This window comes from Corvus kubaryi, unplaced genomic scaffold (assembly GCF_017639235.1).
Source record: "Corvus kubaryi isolate FWS band 111438036 unplaced genomic scaffold, C.kubaryi_AGA036_p1.0 37308, whole genome shotgun sequence".
Lineage (NCBI taxonomy): Eukaryota > Metazoa > Chordata > Aves > Passeriformes > Corvidae > Corvus > Corvus kubaryi.
The window spans coordinates 6,072,381-6,099,569 of record NW_024581096.1 but is presented as its reverse complement, the minus strand read 5'-3'; the positions used below and the strand labels follow the sequence as shown (position 1 = coordinate 6,099,569).

The following is a 27,189-nucleotide window of genomic DNA, read 5'->3' as shown; positions in this document are numbered from 1 at the left end:
TATTCCTTTAAAGTTACACAACAGAAATTATCTGGGGAGACACTCCCATCCAACAGTAAGGGACTGCAAAGATAGAAACAGTCTCCATCCTTCCTTCCCAGCAGAAGTAGATTTTGCTGTAGTCTCAGGTCTCTCCTCAAGACCTCTCTGCCAAGGCATAGCCTACCTCTTCCTTTCCAGATACACAGCTAGCCCCAAATAAGCACATACATGTAAAAGTAAAGATGTGAAGAACAGGAGAAAAAGTGAATAAAATAGGATACCAACCAAGTCTCAGGAGAACCACTAAGAAAGGGAAGCAAAAAGACCTAGGATCCTTTCCAATCCTCTTCCCTCTTTACCTACACCCATGAAGTCCTCAGCCAGACTCCTGGGGACCATCACAAGAGATACAACTGGGTTTTCATCAACAATTTGCTATCAGTTTTGTTCTGCATACCCTAAAGTGCTTAAAAGAATACTTCAGTTTGAAAATAAAAGAGCAAATAAACTAATAGCTCAAAAGGTGAAAATTTCCTTGAAGTGAACTCTGGCGAATGACACAACCTTATTCCTTGATCAGGCAGTTATAGATATATCATGTGGACCCATGAATTCTAGCTAAGTCTGTTGCAAGGAACCACGTACCTTCTGTATTGCTGTAGTCATGAAACCAATAGCATGCAAAACCTCCCCTCCAAAAGTGGCAGAAAAAGACCACTGTCACTGTCAAGAGGGGTTGTTTCCAATTCCATGCCAGCAGGACTACAATGACACAGCTCTGGAAGCCATCCAAGCACACCAACAAAGCAGAAGGACAGCAGGATGGGCTAAGAGCCAAGCCAGAGCCTCACCAAAACACTGCACTATTCAGATACCAGCCAGCACAGAGCCCACGAGCTGGACTCTACAGTACAGTGCAAAAACACTGCCTTTCCCACTAGGAAAAAATTCCTCTCCCTTTCTCTTAACAGGAAGAATATCAGGATTTTAAAAAACACTGCAGCCCAGACCTCATTTTTTTCCCTCCCCTTGTGTTGGTATTGTGACAGATGTCATGATACACGATCAATTGTTTCGTATTTAGCTGACTTGTGTCAGGGATGAGGCAGAAGCATATACAGCCATGGTGAGGGAAGGTGACCTGTCAACATAATGTCATGGTGTTTCCAACACCACTTATTACTACAAAATATGTATGGAATGAAAACTTCATCATTCACCCTGCACACATGCTAACATCAACATTCAAGACTGAGTATTTGAGAAAAATATATTGTTTGGACCTCCAAATATAGAGAGTTAAGACATATACGGATCAGAGTTTCTTAATTACTTACATGGTTACTTCTTTAGAGTTGGTAGTTCTGATTATCATGGTAAAGCAGTTGTTCACAAAACTATGTTCAGCCCAAAAAAACCTTATCACAGCTTCAGCACAGTGCCACAAACACCTGTGGTTATAGCTTGACAGTGTCACTGACATCAAATCACTAGCTCTGCATCACCCTTTTTAAAGGCCTGCTCTGTGAATAATGGTGTCATGGTACCTTACTCCTCATTTCCTCCTACCCACACCTGGATGTTTCAGCGTCTCAAGGTGAGAGATCAAAAATTTTCAGAACAATGGGGTTATTCAGGGGGCAGCTTTTTTTAACGTAATTTCCAGCTACTAAATCAGAAATAAAAAGCAGTGCTGTGTGGATCATAGGAATGAAGTCCCTCATGCAGTGAGGATCTGTGCTCTTCCATGCTGAGTGAAGCTGCTTCAAGTGTGTGCTCACTCTTCAGCAATATTGAGATTATGATGTAATTAGCCTGTAATTGCACCTTCCTGTATCCAGATCATGCAAACAAAATACCAAAGAACTCAATGTTTTTGTTTTGCTTTGTAAGCAAGTATGAACAGCTAAAATAAAGTTACTGTCTTCTTTCATAATTTCTTTCCACCTCCTTTACTTTGAGTTTTAGAAGTCCTAGGTATCTACGTGGTAACCATTAAGTTGCCATTAAGTAACTATCAATTGGAAGAGCTACGCACTGAAATACAATACTGTTAATAAACCTTATATAGGAAATGTAACAAGGGTTTCTTCAGTTTCCCCCAACTGCACAACAGAGTCAAGAAGTAATTCCACCAGTCATTTATCTTACTGCTGTTCTCAGCACCTTTCATTTTTGAAAGGATACAGGCTCCATGAAAGTCTGTGAGAAAAGTTTTAATTTCTAAAAAACAGATTACAGTAAAATTGATCAGATTAACTTAACACAGTTAAACTGTAAACTGAAGTCACAGAACTACAACATCTGTAATTTACTTCTTGCTCAATCCACGGCAGTCATTAGCCTGAAAAACCATGCCAGTAGGGGCTTTTGGTATCTTTTTGGCTGAAGTACTCTCCAACATCAATACCTAATCCCTCAGGACATGCTCCATACAGCAGGTTTAATTTACTTCTTTTTAACACATATGGATTGACTTCACTATTACTAACTGGTGAGAGAGAGGACAAAAGTAGAAGTCAAACCAGAGGGGCATCAAGTGTTTCTGGCACGTGAAGCCAGTAAGAGAACCTTCTCACAATACTGAGGGCTCTGTTCTGTTTTAAATAAATCACCAAAGTCTGCTTTTGTGGGTTTTCAAGGTGTTTTCATTTCTAAAATCAAATCAAAATTATTTCAAATATAGAGTTTAAATACTTTCTGCAGTGAAAGTTTCTCTCCCTGTAAGAAAATAAAGGGACAGGAAAAAATAGTTCAATTTTTTCATTACTGCAAGCAGAACAAACAAGCAGAAGAACTGTCCTAAGTGATAAAGAGAAAGCTTCTTACTATATCAAGTACAATCGTAGGGTTTCCCTATAGTTGTGATAGACATGTTACTTTTTCACCCTGACAGATATCACAATTTCAGAAGAGAGGAACAAGTTTTTGCATCACAGCAGCAATTTCCTGAGCATGGAAGCTCCTGGTACATACAGGAAGACTGGATATGACTGAAGATACTGAATGATACCTGTCTTTATAATGGTACCACTATCACTAGTCTCACTGTCTTTAATTTCACAGATACAACTGAGGAAAAAATGTTTACTGTAGTATAGGAAGTGGTGTACTTCAACAGATTTATTCACATAAAAATCTAAAGTAGTTTCTCAAGAAAAAGTAGCAAAGACAACAGCAGATGACTGTGAGAAGAAATCCTGCTCATCTGCCAGTCACATTACCACATCTAGTTAAAAGAAAGGTCCTACAATATCCTACAAACAACCATTTTGCTCCTAAAAAAGCTACAATTTCCAAGGGCAGAGTCTGGCACAGTAAATGGAGAATTAGTTTGGCTCAGTTTTCCCTGAAAGCAGAAGAAATTTGGGAGTCTAAGTACTCCTTTTATGTAAGAAGTGGAGACAGTAGAGGAGCATCTTCTGTGCCAATTGTAACACAGTGAAGAAATTGCCTAATGGGAAAATTACAACACATACGTGAAGAGGAATTATAAGGTTGGGAAGAGGTCACCTGTAGGGTAATCTCAAAGATAGAGCCAACAAGCTGGTGTTACATGGTGCATATGCATCCTTAATGAGTAAGTAGAAGATGTACTGCTGACAGAGCTGGCAATTCTTTGATACAGTGGAAGATCAAGGCCAGCCAGTTCTGCCTGCAAAACAACTCAAAGACTGAGGCAACAGAACATACAGAGATTTGTGCAGTAATGAGTTCAGAGTCATGCATTTGGAGGTTAAACAACTCTGTTGAGTTGGGAGCTTGTCAGTTAAAAATAGCAGGGGGAAAATAATGTCTGCTTCCTGTGATTGTTGTATATCAATATAATGGTGTGACCATTACACAAGTCTTTTCAAAGGCATTAACACTTCTAACCATCCGACAAGAACTTTCTTCTGAAACAGTATTCAGTCAGAATTGGTGAATGCATTTAGTTTTAATTAATCTGTCTTAAGTGCAAACAGAGAGGGACTGCTAGGATATACTCTTCAATATCTCAAAAACAAGAGTTTGGTTTTGCATAGTTCAGCAGTCAGGCTGTAAATCAGCCAAGTGCATATGCAGTAGGTACTAGAAAAAAAAGCAATACTGATCCAACAAGGAACCAAGAATCCAGGAACTACAGAGTTGATAATAAAGATATAGGGAGAAATATAGGCTCTGAAATGTTTCAGTCAGAATACACAGAGTAGAGACACAAGTAGCTCAACTGATAAGACATATTTTAGACAATCACTATACCCTTGTCCAAAAGTTCAACTCATATAATATAATGTATTAGATTTCCTCAAACTGGAGTGATTTCTGACTGATTACATTACGTTTTTTCAATAAATATCCTGCATAACAGGCCTATTGCTTTCCAAATTTCTAATCTTGATTATGTTTCTTCCCTGGGCATGAAGTTGATCTCTCCACTAAAGCTGACCATTACTACTCCAAAGAGAGAGAACATCAGATCATATACCTCCCTCAAGTTGTCCTTCCCACTCACCTCAGGAAGGATATCACTTGGCATTTATCCACACTGTATTTCACCAGCTATGTTACTGTCATCTTTTGTATTTATTGCTCTGAGTTCCCTACTTTGCTGCCTCACTGCATATGCTTTCTCTCCTCCAGGGCACTTGTGACTATACTGAACAGGATAGACTCACAGAGAGCTCTACTTAACAGCTTCCTTCCTTGCAAAGGACAAGAGGCACTTACTTCTACTGCTCACTTCTCACAGTTAAGCAAATTATTTGTTCATTTAAGGATTCTTTATCTGGTCTCATGACATTTTCTTAAGATTTGGTTCAAGTAACCATTTGAATATACACATCTAATAATGAGATTTTCTAAAAAAATGAAGTTTTAGCCTGAGTTCTCCATCTTCCTGGTTTATCACAGGGATTAGGATAAGAACAGATGTGACTGACACCAGAAAACAGTGGATATGTTCCTGACAAAGTAGTATGTTTCAACACCTATGCTTAAGTAGTGGGTAGTAACAATCTTTCTCCAGAGCTCAGAAACAAAACAAAGTTTAAAAGATTTTGCTATCTTCTCTCCCAGCACCTCAAAAAAAGCTGCCACCACTTTTGTGCTTCTTTGCTGTAGCTTTAAACTAGAAGTGACTCCTAGACTTATTTTTTAAAAAGCATAAGTAATATTTTGAGCTTTAAGTCTCTTTACATCAGAAATTCAGATAGAAAGTAGAAGTTAACATTTCCCCCAAATATGCTGTAGATATTTCATTACTAATTCCATCAGCAAAAACATCCACATTATTCATTACAACATTAGAACTACTGCCTGGAAAAACATTCGTTTTGTAAAAGCTTGCTTAAAACTTTTGTGCTTATATTACTGCTCACATTCTGTGAAGGTTGGGTATAGTGTCACAAAGCTGTTTGCAGATTAAGTTAAGACTTTGGCTTCTCCTCAGTGTAAGAACAGTGCTACTTTCCATTTCTCATAAGTGTTAGAGTTCAGGAGAGCACCAAGAAATAAACCATCACACCACAGTTCACCAAGATCAATAGTTCCATTTTTTGACATTCAGCTTTCTCCTGAAAAGGTGGGTTAAAAACCAGCTTTTTGCATGAACATTTCCTTGCTCAAGACAGAACAGAAAGAGGCACAATGACGTGAGCCAGATGAAGGGAAGTAGAAGAGCTAGTACAAAAAGGAACACTCTCTGCTTTACTTTCCCTGTTCCTTGTCTCCAGCTCCTAGTGTGGTTGCTTCCCTTTTTTGATACCCCCTCCAGTCTCTGGTCTAAGTCCTGAATGTCAAGAGCACATTATTAGTAACTGTGTGTCAGCCTTGAGAAAAATCTACACCATAGACTGTTTAGGTTTTTTCCTTAAATTACAATACTCCAAATAAGCTGCAACTCCCTCAACCTACATTTCTCCCTATTCCATTTTACCCTTTTGTATACTCTACTAAATAATACTTAAACTCCTTTATACCAATGTCACTGCTTGGCTTTCTCATAGCTGTGACCAAACTTCACTTAGCATTTTAAAAGCCCTTGTCTGGAGTTCCTCCCACAGTCACAATGCCAACTGTCTTACTCAGTTTCATACACTGTGTGCACTCTCCATCACTATATTAAGAAAGGTACTTGAAGGGTTGAGGAAAGTACAGTACCAAGTCCATAGGGCTAACAAGCAAGTTGCTACAGTTTATTTACTCAAATAAAGGTGTAATAATAATTACAGCTGCACTTAGTAAGAGTGATTTGTACAAGTAACAGAGGCAAATGGTGCTCCTCAGATCTTTCCTCACCTGATCTCAAACCAAGCCCACCAGAACACCTACACCATGGACAGGTCAAAAAAGCAGAGTCAAAAGCTGGATGCTGCTACTTCTCAGCATCTGTCCCCCACTGCTCAGATCTCAGCCAGGAATTACTCATCAATTCAACAGCTCACCAAAGTGCATCACCCTGCATATTAACCCTTCACAGAGTAAAACCATGGGTTATTATTACTATGTTGGCTTTAAAAAGAGAACCAAAATATATATATTTTTGTTTATTCCTCAGAATAACGTTGGGTTCAAAGATAATGCTAACCTGTAGTAGTACAAGGTGAACAGTTAGTATCAAGTAGAACCTGTGACAGATTATGAAGTTCAACAGCATTGCCCAAAAAAGTTTCCAATGCCATAAATACACCAAAAAAAAGATAAAACATGAACACCTTTTCAAGAAGTTTAACAGATAAGAGGCAGTCTTGCTGAGAGCATAATAAGACCACGTACAAGTAACCTGAAACCTAAGATTTAACTTGAAGCCCACTCTAGTGTCAAACAACAGGTTTAATTTCAATTAGTTGGAAAACTAACAGTGGGTCATAAAGCTTTGACACTGCTGAAAAAGTGAAGAGCACATCTACCAATCAACAGTCTTCAACAGGTTTCATTAGTCCCCTGATTTATTAATCTCTATCACAGTAGTAACTACATTTGTCCATTAAGACATACAAAACTAGCCCAGTGAGTACTTTTGTTGGTCAATCTAATAGCTGCTGTCAATAAAAGTTTCCCTTCCCATCCCTTTCATAAACAGGCCATTAAAGGTCAGTGTCTTTTGCTATAAAAGAAATCAATAAATTGATTCCAAAGTGCGACTGTGCTAATCTGTAGGAGGGAAAAGCTTCAGTCAGAACATCATTATACACGGTGTTAAGTAAACATTCCCAAAACCACCAAGCCTAATGCTTAATAGGTTAAAGCTGGCACAGGAGCAAAGCTACCTAGGTCCCTTTTGGGAAGTCATCATGATACTGAGGACATTTTGCCAAACCAAACCTAGGAATGTTTTGATTTTGCCCTGTTTTTGATGTTGTTTAAACTACTTTGAAATTAATGTAACCTGATCACTTAAATATCTTTTGGATTTGTTCAAGGAGGAGATATCAAGTCCTATATGCCTCATCATGTTCCTTTCTCTCAAAGATGTTCCAAACAGCAGCACATATCCCAGAGAAGTGACTTAATCAAAACACTGTTTACTAACAGACACTTCCCTGTCAGGAACATCAGCATTTGCATTACTTGTTTTGGTAGCAACAGGTTGTGGAGAACTACTTTTTTTCCCGGAAACTCAGTGCAGCACTTTGGCTGCGTTAGAAGATCTAAACTCTTCTGTCTACATCAGTCCATCTTGTAATAGAAACCTACCAGCAGGTCGTGAGCATTCAGCTCTGGAACAGAGCTGCCAGGCAAAGCCTTGGCAGGGAACCACAGAAATCCTGTTGAAAACCTAGAACACGGAGCAGACAAAATGTAACAACCCTCATGTTGCTCTGTTGCTCTGTTCCTCTGATGAGAAGGGTGTTTCTTTCAGAGAGGTTTTCCTTGCTCTGTGCACTTTTCTTGCTCTGGACACTGGCCTAGCCACCTAGAGAGATTCAGTCTTCTAGACCAATATCAAGTCTTGTTTGACTCTAAATCTCAAAAAATTCCCATAGAAAAACTGTGGTTCCCATCCAGACAAAGAGAACAATTTGGAAAACTGAGAAGCATTATACTATGAAGAGGCACTTGGAAAAGAATAAACATTAATTTCTCAGACATTTTATTTCCTGATTAAACATGGCAATGGCAACAGAAAGGGTTCAGAGCTACAAAGAGAATTATGATTCCTAAGAGCATTCTTCTAATTTTTTTTAAGATTCCTGAGTTTCTAGCACATCTTGTAAATCTTCAGAAAATGTCATAAAAACAAATCCATGTTCATGCAGCCTAGTTTCTTTTATGTATAAGAAACTTAATAAAATATCTATGTATGTTTTGAGTTTTTTGAGGGTTGCTTTGTTTGTTGGTTTTTTCCCCTCTTTGAAGTTATTTTATATTCCATAACAGGCCTGTCTCAACAAGATCTTTTAGTATTATTATTATACAACAAGATGTTCAGGCCATTTCTTACTACATTTTGAAGACAAGCAGGCCCATAGTGCAGCAAAGGGCATATGCATAAAAAGAGTTCTACCACTCAGGCATCATCTTTGAGGTAGTCTCATTAGGGAAGAAAAGTCTGTACAAAAGTGCAATTTATAGACTCTAGATGAAATTTTTATCGTCAATTCCTTCATTGAGGATTCTGTGCCTTTCAGTAAAGTCTCATGTGAGGATAACAATTTTTACTAGATGCGGGATAATCAGAGTTATTGCCCAAAAACCTTTCATGAGCAAGCTGTGTTCCTGTTGATACTGAGTGAACACACTATGCCCAAAAACTTAAACTGTCTTGGAAAGTCTCAAGCCTCTATTGAGTCAGACCAAACAAAAAACATTCTGAATTCAGATTCCCAGACTGATCAACTTTCCCTGCCCATTTTGAATAAAGGCAATCTTGAAGACAGAAACCATTCACTGGGAACCCACTTTCAATTCAGGAAATTGTAATATCCTGTCTCATAGTCCCTAGCTGTACAGCTTACTCTGGCCCTTAGTTTTCAGTAGCTATGGAAGATTTTTCACCTCTTGCATGAGACTAAAGAGCTCTCTAAATCTAAAATTGAGATTAAGAGAGCCAGGTCAACATGTTAACTACACTGAGCAGTTGCTTTAAGGTTTGTAAGATGTTCAGACTGAAAAGCAAATGATCTGGTTAGACTGTATTTTAACAACTACAAGTGCTCTAGAATTTTTTTTTTTTAAACCTCTCAGCATGGAAACCAGAAGTGATTGTTCCAATTATAAACTCCAGGGCCCTGCACAAAGACAAGCAATGAAAATCCACTGTGTGACTCCTACAAAAATATCATAGCAGAAAAATATCACAATAGACTGGAATTACTGACACATCTAATTATAAAGCTGTAACTTTAACTACACGAAGGTTATCTAAAATTTTAATAGTCCAAACCACTCTTTAAATGTTCAGAATTAGCTCTAAGTTAGATGTTTCTCCATTGCTTTAGAGCCAGGAAAAAACACACTCTCAATTGACTTTATATTACAGGAACAACTTCAAATGAAAGATAATAAAAATATCAAGCAATTCAACAGATTATTGAACTACAACTAGAACATTTCTTTAAAGGTCTGAAAGTGCAGAGAGCTGCAATTGTTAGTTCACCTGTACCCATATCTATCAAGGTATACAGGAAACTACTGGAAAATAAATTTTCCCAAAGGTGTGCTGAAGATATATGTACTTGTCAAAGTGACAAACTTTCCTTGAAAGTGAAACTATACTAGTGATAACTTGTTGTGTCAACCTCCTACTGATTGCACAGGTCTAATGGAAGCTTCAATAAATAAGCACTAAAGGCAAAACTACAGTAATATACATAGAAGTTCTGCAGGTAGCTGTTCACTTGTTTTAAATGACTGCCTTCCATCCTTAAACCATTTCATATATGTCTTACTAATTAATTCAGCTTATACATTTGTTAGATAATATCATATCTTTCATATGGCTTGGTCAAGTACTGCAGGCAGAAACAAGATGTAGTTTCAGATTCAAAACTATTCTGCACTGTTATATTTTGATTCTCTAAGTCAGTTCAAACCTTACTAAAAACTGGGATACAAGCAGGCTTAAAATATCGTTAGAAAAACCTACTAAAGAATTAAATTGTTCTTTGTCAAAATCATGTGGTCTTTAAAACACTGAGCCTCTTTTCTACGAGCAATTAGATTTTCAGTCTCTGTATCCCATTTTATCCCACTCTTCTTTAAAGAGTAATCACATTACTTTTAAGCTAGAAAAAGCTTTTGAGTCAAAATTAGACTTATTTTTTAAGAAAGTACCTGGAAGCAACAGTGATCAGTTATAGGTATGTGCACTGCATTACAGTGCCAACTTTTAACATCACAAAGTGTTTAAGTTACCGGACTAACCCATTCTAATCATTCTGTAACATTTTGGAAGATATTTTTCTTCTCCAGTGATAAAAGCCTAGTCCAAATTTTTTTTCTGCTCCTAAAACAAATGAAATTAGCAACACTAGCAGTTAGAGAATAGTTCCAGATTTTCTGGGCAAACAGAAAGTAGCAACAGCACCTTTCACATGCATATGTCTACACATATATGGGATTTTACCTATGTAGACTCGTCTTTAACTCATTTACCGTGCTGAGCTCTTGGAAGGCATACATTTTACTCCCATCACCAAAGCTCCCTATATATTAGCTACTTACAGAGAAAATGGGCAGGGTGAACCCCACTGTGTAGAGGACAGTGGATGTGATGGTACTGTCATGGAACGGATACTTGATGTTGTCATCATTACAGAAAAAGCCTCTCTGATACGGTTTTATTTTGGCCAAGTTTAGAACACCAAGGGGTAAGCCAGCTGTTGGGGGAAGCAAAACAAAAAACAAAAACAAGAAATACATGTGGTTAAATCAAAAAAAATCATTTCTAAACATGCATGGAGGAAGCTACCAAACATGCCTAACTCAAATTTCCTAAGTATCATGCAATGCACATACTTAAACCAAATCCTGTTTATAGACATTTCTCTTTTAGAAGACTACTTCAGAAAGACTCAGATTCCTCATCAGGTACGGATGTTAAACAAAATACAAAGTTCAAAGTCTTCCATCCGTAAGGTGAGTTGCTAGTGAACCACATTGCACCAAGATTACATTAAAGAAAAAGCCTTTACCCCTCACATGACTAAACGATTATAGACGGCAGGCAGTCTTTCATGCCCCCTCCCTTTGCCACTACCCCATGACCTTGGCTTGTATCTGATTTGCCAGCCTTGTTCTATACACTATAATGTGGCTAGTGTTTACAGATAAGACAAAAAATACACACAGATTCTGTCACAGGGAGTTAAAAGATTTCATGCAAGTAGTTTCCATGCAGGTAATGGGAACAAGAGAACTGCAGGGACACCAATGGACACTTTGAATGGATTGCATCTCCAGGTAATGAGACTATACCTTACACAGCTTTTGTACACTTTGGAAGATTTCTGCATGAAAATATACAAGTTATTAACATGGCATCTGAGACCTGGGTACAAATTATAGCTCTCAGAATTTACACACTGATATATTACCAATTCCCTCTCCTAGAAGTTAACTTGCACTATACTGACAGTCATGCCAAAGAAGTCTTCAAGACTTCTGACAATTATATTCAGGTCTAACTTATTTCTGGTAAGAACTACCTGCCACGGAATACACGTTTGCAGGAGCAATAACCTCAGGAAACCAAACTTGTTTTTACGCTACTTTCTCACAGAATCGGTAAGGTTGAAAAGGCCCTCCAAGATCATGAAGTCCAGCCTTCAACCAAATAACACCATGCCCACTCTCCCCCTTTCCTTTGATCAGCTGAGCAAGCGATAGATTAAAGTGGCTAAATTACATAATGCTAAATCCCCAAACAAAACAAAAAGTAGATTTTGTTTTAAAACATGGTAAAAAAGGACAAATAACTGTGCATTTTCCCCAACATCCATGTAGCATACAATTCTGCAAATAGACACCCTATAGGTAAACTAGACAGTGAGTACAATTACTGCAGCAGAAACAACTAATCAGTACATAAACAACCTGCTGTACTGAGAACAAAAAACACTTCAAAGAAGTTAACATGACTGCTTTGATTGAGTGACTGCCTTGATTTCTGGTGACATCTGTTTACTACCAGGTAAGTAGCTTAAAGGTGTTTTAAGTAAGCTTATTTCTATATACCTCATTAGAAGAAAAGACATCAAGAGTGAAACAGTAGGAACAGAGTGATAAATGCTGGCCCCTTTTTTGGGCTGCTGAGTTGCAGTGCAAAGGCTTGTAAAGTGCATATTGAAACTGTACATGGTTGGTAGCACGCCAGCTTTCAACTCCTCTTCTAAGAAAATTGCTACGGCCACAGAAAGCAGTTTGGGAGTAATTTAAATCCTCTTACAGAGCAGAGAGAAGTTTTTTTTCACAAATCATCTGAGATATGAAAACTGTCCACACTTACTGATGCTTACCATCCCATATAGAAAAAGTGAACTAAAATACAAATGGCAGTAAGCTTATTCAACTTTAAGCACAAAGTTTTTCATTAAGTAGCATGGTGCACCATTGAATCAACTACATCTCAAAAGTCTCTCTCCTTGCACTTTAATGGCTGAGGAAAGAGCTAGAGCTTGACCAAGTACAAGTGACAGACAGAAGCAGATGAAACAATTGCAGCCCTTCAAATATGAAGGGGGCCACACTGAAGAACTCAGAAAGCTCACTCTAACCAAATGGCATTGCTGTATGTTCGCATGCCTGGAGCCAAGTTCCAGCTACTCTCAAGGCCATGGCAAGATCCCACTAACATAACCTGGAGTCCACACTTCCTGTCTTTACCTCTGCTATTGCATACCCAGAAGGATGATGGAGTGGTAATCCCATACCTATGTGATACAATCATATCTTCTCAAACAGGTCACCAGATTTTCATATAAGGAAACATCACATGTTCATGATTAACTTAAGCAGCAGCTTGTGTTTTGTGGAAGTGGACTACTTCACAGACATAAATACCTGTTTTCCAAGGAAAGCTGCTACAATTTAATATAAAGAACTATAACACGTAATTAATTTTTAACCTGGGAAGGGGAAAAAATTGAAAGCAGCAAATAAAGGGGTCAGATGAGAACAGTTTCAAAGTGACTGCAAAATTCATCTGTATAGTCTACATTAAAAGAATACCAAAAAAAGGAAGTTGTTACACATTTTACAGTGACTGCCCATTTCCATTTTTTTTCATTACTGTTAGAATTCTTATTGCAATTCAAATTATGTACTGCTTTCCAACAGTGGACTAGAAGATTTTGTTAAGTGGTACTCAGTTAATCATTAACCGATCCCAAACAGTGGTAGTATTTTTACTGTTGCTCGTTTTACAGGGAGAGAAGACAAGACTTAGTACATGTAAGCAAACAGTCCTGAACTTTTCACTGTAAGCAGAAAAGGAAAAAAACCCACCACTAATGTACATAACAGGCCAGTATTGACATCAGAGGTGCCAAGCATCTCCATGACCTTTAATCAGTCTGAACTTCTGAGGAATGTACATATATGTTCAGTCTCATTAGCTTCTACAAACTGGAGCAAAGAGTGACCAAGATCTCATGCAAGATCACCAGGCTAAAAGCCAATCTTGTAGAGCAGCTCTCATGCCTTATCCTCTCCACAGTATACCTCCACTTCCTTTTCACCTAGACAGTACCAGCAGTAACCACAAGGTGCTCTTCTGAACCAAGTAGATCTATACCTTAAGGGATCATAATGGCTTAGTTGCTATTCAAATCCTATAAAGCATGAAGACCTTCAGCTGTAAAAAAGGGCTATTTCTTGAAGTCACCCATCATTCAGACTGGAACATCTCAGAACTGGAGTTTATCTGTTTTCTGGTAGAATTTGTGCAGCTTATCTTGTCAAGAACTAGTGACCAACAGATTCTGGGCTGTTTTGCTAGGCAGTAGCAAGAAACAGCAGTCCTCTGAGCTTTCTCTCCCCTTTAACTATAAAGGGAAAACAACCTGGTCACTCCAGTGCTCTGTAACTGTTACAAAAGCACACACTTCTGCCATGCTCCCACAAACAGACACTAGCTAACCCATAGGCCAGGCTGGATAGGGCTTAGAGCAACGGTCTACTCAAAGTTGTTCCTGCCCATGGCAGGCATATTGGAACACGATAATCTTTAAAATCACCTCCACCCAAAATATCCTACAGTTTTATAGCCTTGAAAGCTACAGATGTAGTAACAAAGTTGAATTGGAAAAGAGATTGCAAAGATTTTAATTCTTTTCCTATGAAAGAAAGGTAAACAGCTTCATACATGTGAACAAGAAAAAAAAACAAACAGGGTAAAGAGGAAGACAAAGACAAGAATGATCCTTGAATTACTGAGCAGGGATTGCAGGGAAGGAACAGCCTTAAGTTTTGGCCTAGAACTGTAAGAACAGGGCAGCACACATTTGTACAGAGTGAGGCTAAGCTAGTTACATGAGGTATGCTGAGTTCACAAGGAGTTTCCAACTCTAATTTGTAGGTCCAAGCCAGTTGCAGTGCAGTTTCCACTGACCACCTACAATAATTCACAGTAATATACATAGCCTTCAGGAACTATTTGATCACATCTGGCTGGATGACATAGTGTGACAAATGCCTGTAAGAAAACAAGGAAGGAAGGGAAGTCCAGGCTGGAAGAATAGGGAGGAAATCCCTGTGAGAATGGTCCTCCACCCACAGAAAAAGAACGTTAAAAATAAAATACTAGTACCCAAGGGGAGAAAGTGAAGTCTTTTTTTCCCCCAAAGGAAGTCTGTTTGAACAAAAAATGTTGATATGCTATATTTTTAGTGGTTTTTTAAGACCAAACCAGGAAAAAAAAAAATTTAAATTTCACAGTTTATCCTACAAATGGAAGTGATGGGTACCAATCCATCATCTTTTTACAATGTGTGTAACACTGCACTACTGTTCTGATCTGTGGCGTTTATCACACTGGTAATTTTAGAGTTAGGTGCTTAAGCTTGGAGACCTAAGAAGTGAGATTCTGACTCTCAAGTGTCCATGTAGCTTTGGCAGCAAGCTGCCTATTTTTCTTAAACAGAAGAAAAGAAGAATTTATAGCTGAGTTAGTGTCTTTTACAGCAGTTGCCATAAGTATTTAAGACCAGCAAAGAATATTATGGTTTTATGTCTAAAAGGAAAGAAACTCTTCAAGTTTCTAACCACTTCAGTGATACTGTACTATCTAGTTCTCAACCAAATGTGGTGCTCACAAAACTTGGCTCAGCTTTCAAGAGCAACCCAAGACAACTTAGACTGTCCTGTCCTTCTCCCACCTCTGGCTATCCACCACTACACCCCCTTCTTGCCCCAGCATTAGTTTTCACACAACCTGTCCAAAAAGACAAGCCCAAGCCCACGCAACACAGGTTTTTCAGAGGCACTTGCTCATCTGGCCAACTGTATTACTGTAAGAGCTGGCTTGAAGGACAGAGTAGGAACATGTAGCCAAGAGCGTGTAATAAAGGACAACAAGGACAGCCCAGGACAGATCAGCTTCAATACCTCATGAAACTGCATCTTGATCAGTGGTGCTTTCTTCCCCACAATTTTAAGTAGTACAAAAGAATGCACTGTATTTTGTAAACACACTTTAATTAAGCCACCTGGTCTCCTTATCTGTGCAAGTATTGAATCTCCACTTGAGGCTCTGTGCCCTCTTAAACTCATGCTGGATTGCTGCTTAAAGTCCTCCAAGGCAATATGACTCTACTCCTATCTGGTCCTCAATCAGGAAGTTCTCTTCAACAAAACTAATGAATATCTAGGATATTCAAACAAATGAATGAACTGGGAGAAAGGCAGTTACCCTTAAGGGAGACTACAGCAAATGAGAACACTCTGGTTTGATTATTAACCAAAGTTTTTCCTCATGCTGCAATGAACCCACAAGTGAGTGTTAATTAACAGAACCTGTATGGGACTAACATGAGACTGAAGAATTTTTATGTTCCTCTACACTTACACTGAAAAATATAATCAACATATTCTGCACTTGATATGCTGACAAAGTCAGCTTCAGGTTTTGTACAGAAATACACAATTTACAGTTCAGTTAGGGAGTGTCAAACAATTCTATCTGTATCTGAGAAATAATGAAATAATCTCCAGAAAACACATCAAATTATATCCTCAAAACAGATCAGCTACTTTCTACAACTTACATTCTTACTAGCAAGATGGTGCTGTTAACCCCACAGACAGATAAATATCATTATTTCAAGCTAAACCTATACAGCTGTTAATTACTACCAACAGCAAGAGAGAATTTAAGTTCTCCTACTCTTACACATCTATTTTTGCTTTTTATTTTCAGATAGGACAACCATGTTTGCTTAGCTGTTCATTTTTCAGTGTACAGTCTGGGGTGAGGAAGCAGGCAAGAGATTTAAGAAACTCACATCGACCTCATGCTACTGGAGAGAATTTAGAAACATCTGTAAAAGATACTGCTTCTGCAGAAAAGGAGACTGGCTGAAATTCTTTTTCTATGAACAGTCAAGAGAAAGAATCAACACTTTTTAAGACAGAAGGTTCTGTGAATACAAAAAACTACCAAGAGGAAGAAGAGATTAAAATAATGAGAAAGCATTTAAACTTTTGATAACTAGAGGCAAGGGATGTACAAGAAAAAAAATCAGTGCACTATTTATTTGCAATAGTTGAGATAAGTGGATAGCCCACAATTTACCTCCTAGCCACTTTAAAGAACTTTATCTTACTTTTCTACACTAAGGAATGTGAAGAATTTCTAATACCAGCAAACTGATTGTTCTGATAATGCCAGAAGCTGTGATAGGCTTCAGGAAACAGGATACACGTATTTAAAAGCATGAACAACATTCTAATACCTCCTACTATTATACTTGCAACTTTATGCTACTTACATTTTTATTTGTCCTCTGATCTATGACTTGGCCAGCAGAGAAGCCAGATCAGCAACTGAGCAAGTTCCTCACCACTTTTTGTTATGCCAGGCAAGGGTGATGGAGGCAGGAAGCAAAAGCAACCCTCCTCTGAACTGGAACAGCCTCAACACAAGCATGCATTTTCTAGTCCAGTCATTTACTAAGACAGAACGACATCATATTCCAGTTTCTCTGCATTCAAGAGTTTACTACAGGGGAACACTAGTTCAGTTATCTATAGACCCAACTCATTCGAACAGGTCAAAACATTTGTTTAAAAATATTAGCATGGACAAGTGTATTGTCCCTTATAATAACATTTCAGTCAAAAAAAATGGACTTTTACAAGCACTAAGTACATGTTACTCTAAAACCCATGCAATTGTCTCTCCTGGGAGTGCTTAGAGAAGTGCAAATGTAAATTAAAAAAATGCAGAAGCAAGTCAGTAATATATCCTATCCCGCTCTATTACTTAGAGAAATATACACCAGACAAGTGAGTCAACTGCAGGTCACAAGCAAAAGCTGTGCCCTGGGCACTGCTCAAGGACAAGGGAAGGCTGAAGCTGGCCCAGGGATGGACACACCTGGAAGTCGTTAGCAGCTCACCCAGTGTGGCAGAGGCCAACTGCACCATTACTGACAGACTGAAAACACTGAAGACCTCCGGAGGAACAGTTAAAACTCACCAGGGGGACAAAGGCAAGGGATGGAACAGGAGACATCAGCAATTCTTTGCACTGCAGTGCTGCTCATGGGGCGGGAAAAAATCTAACTGGCTGCAGCCAGAGTAAACAAGGGTAACTTCCCCCACTATAACCCCTCGTGTAGGGGAAATTATATATTTCATCACTGCTTGCATTATGTGCTCAGCATTACATTCAGTTAAAGGCTTTAATGGTACTATATAGAGAATTAAAAATAATGTACATGCCCCCAAAGAGGTCGATTTGTGCACACAATCTACCTAAATCACTGAGCTTACAGACCAGGAGAGCCACAGCCAAAGAAACAGAACTGACAAGGTCAGCTGCTGGCAAGACAAGGAAGGATTTACTTTAATTTTTTAATGTAGGTGACACCAACTTAGAATGTTATTCAAGACTACTGCTCTTTTAATCTCCAGAAGTTGCAACTATTTTCCCGTTTTAATCTGTGTTTTGTGGGAGTGCACAACAGGAGGCTTTCAGAGTATTTCACCTATAACTACACACCCTAACTTGAAATACCATTCAGTCTCTAGAAATATAATAGGCAATTAGTTGTCAGGAACGTAAATGCTCATTTTCCAGTGAGTCCTACAAGCATAGCAGCGTTTTATTTAAACAGTCTTTAACGAAGTCAGCAGTGCTACAGAGGGACTCAGAATTTCCATGACATTGTATACCCTGTCATACACCACGACGTCACTTTACACTGTACACACTGCTGCATGCCACCATGTTTAAGAGAACAGAACTTAATTTTTCATGTTAGACTTAAGTTTGTAGTGTCTAATGGTACATTGTAAGAACAAACTCTGTAGAAAGCTCAATATAAACAGATTTTAAAAGAAAAAGTGACCAATATACTCTTGAGCTATCAGAACAGTTTTGTTTTGTACAGATTCAGAAGACTGCCCAAAAAGTCCATTACTTAAGAATTTGGAAAAATATTTATACAAAATTGCTCTTGATACTTGAATACAATGAATAATGCCATAGCATAGAAAGTCTTACTATACTTAGAGTAGGTGCTGCTTCCCATTTGTAGTAGAAGTTATCAGCATTAGGTTTGTGATCTCAGTTTCTGTGTACATCATTTTCTGGTGTTGATGACTAGACTCTTACATTTAAAGAAGAGATGGGAAGAATGAAAAGAGTCTGCAAGCAGAAACGGTGACCTGACTTCCATTCCCAGGATCTCCACTAGTGTTAGACCCAACCATCACACTATCTTAGAGAATTTTAACTGAGTACTAGTACTGCAGCATAGGCTCACCTAACAATACAAAATTGAAGCCTTGATTTCTATGCAGCAGCAAAAACCTACAAAAAACTCACCCAAAGGAACACTAAGAAAAGCAGACACTGACTAAAATAATGACTAAGATGATTTTTGGAATTTAATAGAGAGTAGTTTCTGACTATTTGACTGGCTCAATCCCACTGCCTGCCTTCTGTACCTCTTAAGGGCCATGTATGCTCCCCATTAGCTTGCTGCACATCAGTTTTCCCTGGTTATAATTAGCGTTTTATTCTCTCAGGTCTCTCCACCACCAGCTTCCAAACCACCCCTTCAGCTTAAGGTAAGCAAAGTTCACTGCCCTTCCATGCCTCAAAACAAGGCAGACAAATTTAGATATGTGTTCCTTACCATCCCAGTGGTCCAGTTTCAGAAAATATTGCACCTATTGCTTAGTTTCAGTGACTCAGTAATCTAAGACTTTCTGCAACAGAACTAAGTTAAATGGACAAAAATGCACTAATATTAAATTGAGGTAAAAATGTCACCTTATTCTAAGAGATTGAGAAGCCACCCAACATGAGAAAATTTTGATACATAATTCCTTCTATATTAAGGCAAAAATTGAGTATAATTTCTCCTTGGTACAGTTTCCTCCTTTCCCAGGAAAGGGATCACATAAAAAATTGTGATCCTTCTTCTATACCAGGCATGGCTAGGTAACAAATTGAAGCTACTTTTTGAGATCCACGAAAACCCCACATAGCTCCTCTGAAACCTGCATATTCAGCAGAGGCAGACAGAGGAGAGGAGGCACTAAAATCTAGGCTATGTCTAGCAAAATCCACTGCTTCATCAACAGCACCACAGAAATAAGGGTGTACTGATATGGCTCATCCATACCTTTGGTTTCATTTAACAGCATCTGGTTGAGAGACATTCCAAGATGCATGTCCTGACCTGACAGACACCTGTTTTTTAAATAAAATTTTTTAAAAACCCTTCATTTTCCTGTTGCCTAATATCAAAACACCATACCAATGGAGATGCTAAAACTAAACTGAAGTACAATACAAATAAAACTGAAGTGCCTTCACAAACTTCTGAGTCAGACTGCTTCTTGATCACAGCTTTTTCAAGATGAATCAGTTAAGTCTATAAGAGAGCAAGAGTAGCCTATTGTTGTACTGGTCATTTCCTCTAACTCAATATTATAACAGAACAAGAGTTTGATAAGTGCACCAGAAAGTTTCAACATTATCTTTCTGTATCATATTTTACTAAAGAAGCTTATTTGGCTCTATTTTTGGCTTCCATACAAACAAGCAGTCTTGATTTTAAAAGCTCTATCTGACTGTATGAGAAAGATTAATGCACCAGAAAATCCAGCAAAAGTGGAGTCAAAAACACAATGCAGGTTTATCAACAGTTTTTAGTTCTATACCTTTGAGATCAGTCTCATAACTTGAAAAAGGAAAATTCCTCCCAGAAAGTGGGTCAACTCATTAGCAGTCAATTGTTAAACAATAAGAGGCAGAATCAGATCCTTAATATAAGCAGGATAATTGTTTTAGTTTTAAAATTGCAGGATTGAGCTATTCTGGCTGGAAAATCACTTATGAGTCTACTCACAGGCAGCACTGAGAGATCTATTGCTACAGCTGAAGTGAGTATCTGTTCTAGTGGAAGGTGCCACTATCCACGGCAGTGGGGGCTGGAACTACACGATCTTTAAGGTCCCTTCCAATACATTCTATGATTCTATGACTAGTGTTTCCTGATGCAGTGGCAATTATACAGTTAAAAAACAAAACAAAACAGTTTCCAAAAGTATCCTAAGGAAGTCCTGCTTCTTCAAAATAGCTTTAAACGGTTTTAATTTTTGTCATAAAACTAGCCGTTTGCTAGTCATCCATTATCAGAATTTCTGGTGTTTGCAGATTTTTCACTTGTTTCAATGAACTATTTACCTGAATAAAACCTAAGAACTATGAGGTTCTATTGCAGAATAGGGGATGAAGACAAGCACCCCCACCTAACTAAGCAGATCTAGTACTAAATCAAGCTCATTTTAAAGCCATACTTCCGTGGGTGACGTATCTTGCCAATAGGTTTCTATGTAATTCTGTTCAGCACTCTTTGTCGTTTTCCTCCATCCAAGGTGAGTTTGTTTTAATTCTCCTGGACTAATTCTGGAAAGAGGATTACCAGTTGTTTGGGACAGTAAATCTGAGTCAGTTGGCAGGCTACAAGGCTCAAGTTCTCTTCTCATTGGGTACTTTCAAGAGTTGGGTCACCTCTTTGTGCTACTTGCCTTCCACAGCTCCAACACAGTCACAGGCAGAGGATTATCACAGCTTTATCCCCTCATCAGCATCTGGTCAGCAACAGTGCATCTACATAAAACTATGCAGTAGCAGGCAACCAGTACTCAACTCTTTTTTTCCCCCCAGCAGGGCTGTGATTGTGCAGCCTTCAGACCAAGCTGCTTTCAGTCAGTATGAGTTCATACTGCCCAACTCTTTAAAACCGGGAGGTGTGTTGCATCAGCTCAGTACAGCATAAACAAGCACTCAAGCAGTATGGAGGGGAGGGACGAATTCTTCTGCTATGAGAGATTAGCTATTTTATAAATTAATTGTAGTGTCATACTTAATTTTCTACAGAAAATGTTAGAAGCCCCTTCCCCTCCCATTCCATTACACAAAGGTCACCACCCTCATGTAAGAAAGCTGCAAGAGCCCTTCTGACTGTTTAAAGCTAAGGAAAAAAAAACACCAGGACTCAAGCAGCTGGTAAGGAACCCAAGAGCTGATAAGCATCTTGCTCTATTACGCCAAGAGAAAAGAATATAGTCCTGAGTTCAAGACTTGGCTCTTGGGAAGGCACTGGAAGGTGAACTAAGATTCACCCACTGCTGTAAAAAGTAAGTGCAAGAACTTCTGGTTTGAGTCAGAAGTTAGTACAAGACACACTTTAACAGCAAAAGCTGGCAGAACAAGAACCAGGCTGCTGACTTTGAATAGTATTCATTAACTAATTGAACTTTTACCTAAAGTTTCACTGCAGGTTTCTGATCAAGAGGGAGAGTCTCTGGTAGGGCATCTTTCTTCATGTGGGGGAAAACAAAAAGTGACTGCTGCAAAGAAGAAAGCACAGCAGAAGAGGAAAGATTTGCCCAGTTTCAGGTAACAGCTATGCTTCCAATTAACTGAGAGTGTCAGTTTAATGAGTACCATATCATGGTACTCATTATACTGGTGGACAGTGTCACTGAAGACAGACTGCTCTTTCACATGTACTTGTTACAGCTTTACAATGTATTCATGCACTAGAAAAAGTATTTAGCACCCACATGATGTGGAAAATAAGAAAGGTGACACATATGTCAGTGAGTCACAAATAATAGTGGAGGAGGTTTAATTTAAACTAGGGCAATCAGGAAGTGCTAACCCACACAGAAGGAGACTTCCCTGACTGAACAGCAATACCTTAATTGTCACTGAGACTTCAGCCTTCAGTGACGGCAAGAGTAAACACTCCCAAGAGAGAAGAAAGGCACTGAAAGCAAAAACACTGTGCGGGGTGTGCGCAGTGGTCCAGCCATTTAACCCCCAAAGGTCACACACTGCAAAAGCAAGCTCACTGAGTCCTATACACATGCATCTGCTCTTCAGCATGTTGTCCTGTATCATAAAATATTCCAAAAGTCTTTAAACAGTAACCTGAAAGTGATGTGAGCATTTACTATTTCTGGGTTCAGTTTATATGTCCTTATGTTTGTGAAGGACTAGACGAAGTTTCTTGACAAAAGAAAATAAAATAAAAAAAATGTATAAATAAGACTGCCGCAGTCTCACCTTCCCCACAGTCACAGGGTAGGACATGGTGAGGAAGAAAAAAGATTAAATCCCCACACAGATACAAGTATATTCCACAGCAGTTTTAAACTTAACTAAGTAATTCTTTACTATTTCCAACATATTCCAGAAAAAATGAATCAGAACAGAAAGGGTTGAATTTTTAGAAGGCTTCAGTTTTTCTAGTCTTGGGTTGTACATATTCTTGCATTACACCAGCGATCAGATATTGACAAGTACACTCTCCAGTTACTTATAACAGCTTGTCAGTAATTGCAGAGTCAGGTAAGGACTAAAGATATAGAGCTGTGTTGTATTGCACCCCTGCACTCAAGTTAGGTATGAATTTCAACAAGTACAGACCAGATGAAAGTCATCCCAGAATTGTGACAGAGTGTTTTCCTTACGGCTCCAGTCACCTCTGCAGAGCTTACTTTAATCTGATTTTGTTTTTGTGAGAGTGATCTAAAGATAAATGCATTTAGCAGTTCTTCCACTGACTACAGGAATATTGCCATGCATTTCCCAACTTTGTTCTTTAATGCTGTTTACCTGCTGTAATGAAAAAAGAGCCTGATTTGCAATCAAACAATAGACCTCTAGGAGTGCCAAATAGTATATATATAGTGCCTAATGAAGACATCAGTTGCAAGCTAACTAATTAACCTATTCTAATAAACTTTTTTTTTTTGCATGACAGTTTGCAAGTATAATAAACCATAAGGACCAAGCCTCAGTATCTATCTGTGAAAAATACTACTGTCTAGAATGCAAATCTCTGCCATGCTACATGAAATGTCTATCAGAAAACCCAGGAGTAACAGAAAAAAACTCAAGTAACAGAAGTATGAGAGAGAAAGAAATCCTGCAGTCCAGGCCACTCATGCTTTCCAGTGCCAGAAGCAGCTGTGTACCATCTATGGGAGTGCAGGGAGTAGGGGAGGTGCTGCCTGCAGCACTGCAGAGCTGCATGCGGACATGCAGCACACACACACCCAGCACTGCAGATCAGCACACAGGGAATGCAGATATAGCCTCCTCGCACTGTTTGAGGACAGGTACTGCAGAAACCTGTTAGATTACAGAATAGAAAGCTAGTTTAAGGCTGAAACACCGGTGTTATTTTCAGGAGAGAATTATCTTGCTGATAAGAGGGAAGGAGTTATTTTCTCGGGCACCAAAGACTGCTTTCCCTGAATTCTCCCTCCTTTAGTGGGTAAAAAGCCAGATGAGGGAGAGATCTTTCTTAAGGACAATTAAAAGAAACTTAGACTCAAGTTTCAGGCAACCAAACCGGTCTAATAATTTAATGGGGATGTTTTTTACCTCCTATTTTTTCCCCCTCTCCCCACCTGCTCTTCTTTGATGTCTTTCTTATTCTCTTACCTCAACTCCATCATAAGCATGTCACACCTTTCAGTAGACCCATCTAAATCACATATACAAAAAAAACCCAAAAAAACCCCACCAACAAAAAACCCCAACATAGTATAGCTCTTCTTCCCCTTCCCTTTCTTTTGAAAAACTTACGTTGGGAAAGTTGAAACTGCACAAAAATGGCTTGACTAAAACAGGAGCAAGTAAGTCAGACACACAGTCAGAATCACTTGTTTCCACTGCAGTGAGCTCATGGGTGTGTCAGATCAACTGCAACTTCAAGTGGTAAGCTCGGATATCACTTGGGTTTCAAGTCCAACATTACTGAGACAATGAAAATAATTTTTCTTCCCCATCTGCACTTACTTTGGGGAAGGTATAAACAGGAAAAAGAGGAGAGTAAAGCAAAGCTCTGTATCAAGTGACAAGAGTTAAGTTGGGGATTCTGAGTATGCTACTGCTACCCCTTTTTGTGGTAGCAGGGGCTACCACACCAAAATTGAGTGTTCAGCTGAAACCGGTCTTCATAGTTTTTAAACCTTCACTTCTGTTGGAGGCCTCATGGTCTCTGTAGTGGAGATACTAGGTATCATTTATCCATCCGAGCAAGTCACTTTATCTGGACAGTTACCTCCGTCATTTGAGCAGATACCAAAGTACACGAGCAGGGGAAAGGGCGGGGGGAAAGTGAGAGTTGAAGTCCACAATCAACTGGGACTATTGTTTTTACAGTAAAAAAATTAAATTAAACAGCCCATTAAACACAGGTAAGACCTATGTTCTTCTAAGGGCCTGTCTCAGCCACGTGAGAGTCAGCCAGAAGAGGAAGAGAACTTGGTCCTACATCCAGTATCTTTCCCATTCTGCAACTCAGCTAGAGTTTCACTGAAACCTGTAACTCAATGTGTTTAAAGTTGCAGGTGTCAGAGCACTTCATATTATGCACTGCCTGCATTTTTCAGACTACTAGTAGGAAGTAAACAAGCCTAGGGGAAAATAAAAAGTCTGGCAACCCTTCAGCACACTGAGGCACCAGATAAGTACATCTGTGATCCAAATGCTACGCAGTGTGAGAGGAAGAGAAGGGAAAGGTGTGTAAACTGATATTACACTGCGGAGCAAGGTCAAGGACCTACCTTCCCAGGTAATGACTTGAGGCAACAGTAGGGGGAAACCCTCATCCTTTCAGGTGGATGACCCTCAAGTTACATGCTTCTGCAGTCTTACTTTCAATATATTTTGCTTTCCTTGATTACTCAAGATGACTTATAATACGCCCATATGCTTCATACAGACCAAACCATATGCACAGTGCAAATTTTTTGTCTAATTATAAAGATTTTATAATTACAATTATCCAGACAGACAAAACGGCTTCACTCACCATAAAGACAGCATGAAAGTTTAAGCCTCACAATACCGTAGCCCAATAAAACTCCTGATCTGAATAAAGATTGCTCTCAGTGGATTACATGGATCCACTATCATTTTGCAAAAGCTCTCTCTCCTATAACACTACCTCAGAGCAATGCATCATTCATTGTAATTTTGCTTTTTAATGGCATTTAACTACAAGTACCACTGCTATTTGAAGCATCCAGCAAGAGAAAAACGTTGTTCATTATGTTTATACTGATGCTACAAACAGCTTCAGCCAAGCAGGAGTTCATGAGCTAGGCCTGAACACTATCTACTGAACGTGGCAAGAAAGTACTTAGATTACTGAAGTACTGACATTATTTAAACAAGCTAACACCCAAAATTAGCACTTCCTAAGACCGACCAAGAAGTACATCTCCAGAGAGTAAAGACACTTCTCAGGCTCTCAATACCAAGAGGTGCCACTTCTTTACAAAGTGCACCTGCCTCTTCTTTGATCGATAACTGACATCACTGCCCTTTACACTGTATCATTAAACAAAAGGAGAGAGTTAATGCAAACTGGCAGGACATTAAGAAGTTTCAACAAAGACTGAAATAGAAGTAACACTGGGAATGCGCTGATATTTGGGCTGGCCAAGCCAAGCATTGCAGCGCTGTGGCAGTGTGCTGTGGCTGTGTCGGTTCGACGCATGGCCATAACCGAGGCATCGCTCCTGCCCCGACACCCATCTCTCGCTGCTGCACACGGACAAGAGGGCGCAGACACCGCGTTCTAATGAATGCCCCATTTCACTTCCAGCCTACAGCTACAGCTCTAGTTCAGCGCCACTGACATCGCACTCAACCCAGCCTTACAGCGAATTCCTGCTCTGCTGCCGAGCACCACCGTGCCTCTGCAGGACCCTGGATGGATGAAGCGTGTTTCCGTGATGACGGTCCCTTCCAGGACAGCTTCCCGACCCACTGGGGATAACAAGCACATCCCAGGCTGCACGTATCTCCCAGACATCCACCTCTCCAGCACTGACTTTTGCCACAACCAGTTTTCATCTGACAGAGGAGGTTAGGGAAGGAAGAGTAAGGACGTAAGAAAGAAGTGGGAGTAACAGATGTCAGTGGATAAGCTGCAGCAGCTCCCTCCCCCCGGCGCTTTCCCGTCTCCTCCCGGCCCGCAGCAGCGACCAGATCCCCCCGTGCGGGCGCGGGGCGGGAGGCGGGGGAGCGGGCGAGGGGCGGCAGGCACGGCGGGGGCTGCGGGCCGGCCGGAGCCCCGCTCCGGGCGGTGCCGGCGCGGCGGGGAGGGAGAGGCGAGCATGCGGTAAGCGCAGTGCCGTGCAGGGGGAGAGCGGCGCCCCGGGGCCGGCTCCCCCCGGCCCTCCGCGGCCCCCGACCTACCCAGCAGCACGCAGAGCACGTCCAGCGCCACGAAGGGCAGCCGCGTTCTGTCAAACATGCTGGCGGCGCCCGGCGGCAGGCGCGGTGACAGCCTCGGCCCGAGGGGCGGGAGCGCGGCGGAGGCGGCAGGGAGGGGCTCCAGGCGAGGCGCTCCGAGGCAACGGGCCCCCCACGCTCCCAGCACCGCTAAGGAGCCGCCGCCGCCCGCACTGCGCTACTGCCGCCGCCGCGGCCCCCTCGCGCCTTTAAGGCCGGGCGCGGGCGGCGGGGCAGGGAGGGAAGGGCGGGCGGCGGCGCCTCCTCGCTCCGCCCCTCAG

At 40.1% G+C, this 27,189-nt stretch overlaps 1 protein-coding gene and 1 long non-coding RNA gene across 3 annotated transcripts in view; one reads left to right on the top strand and one right to left on the bottom strand.

Annotated features, from left to right (window-relative positions):
- PLPP1 (phospholipid phosphatase 1) overlaps window positions 1-27,114 on the bottom strand; it is a 62,315-nt gene extending 35,201 nt beyond the window's left edge. Inside the window, exons 1-2 of one of the 2 annotated variants that reach the window (XM_042028346.1) lie at window positions 26,873-27,114; window positions 10,630-10,784 (exon numbers count right to left, since the gene is read on the bottom strand). In XM_042028346.1, coding sequence (XP_041884280.1) covers window positions 10,630-10,784; window positions 26,873-26,930 — 213 coding nt within the window. In that variant the 5' untranslated portion in view covers window positions 26,931-27,114. The remainder of the gene's footprint in view (window positions 1-10,629; window positions 10,785-26,872) is intronic. The other variant, XM_042028347.1, reaches the window with a different exon arrangement.
- Window positions 26,145-27,189, top strand: part of LOC121664787 — a 4,442-nt gene continuing 3,397 nt past the window's right edge. Inside the window, exon 1 of the long non-coding RNA XR_006016129.1 lies at window positions 26,145-26,471. This is a non-coding gene — a long non-coding RNA (uncharacterized LOC121664787). The remainder of the gene's footprint in view (window positions 26,472-27,189) is intronic.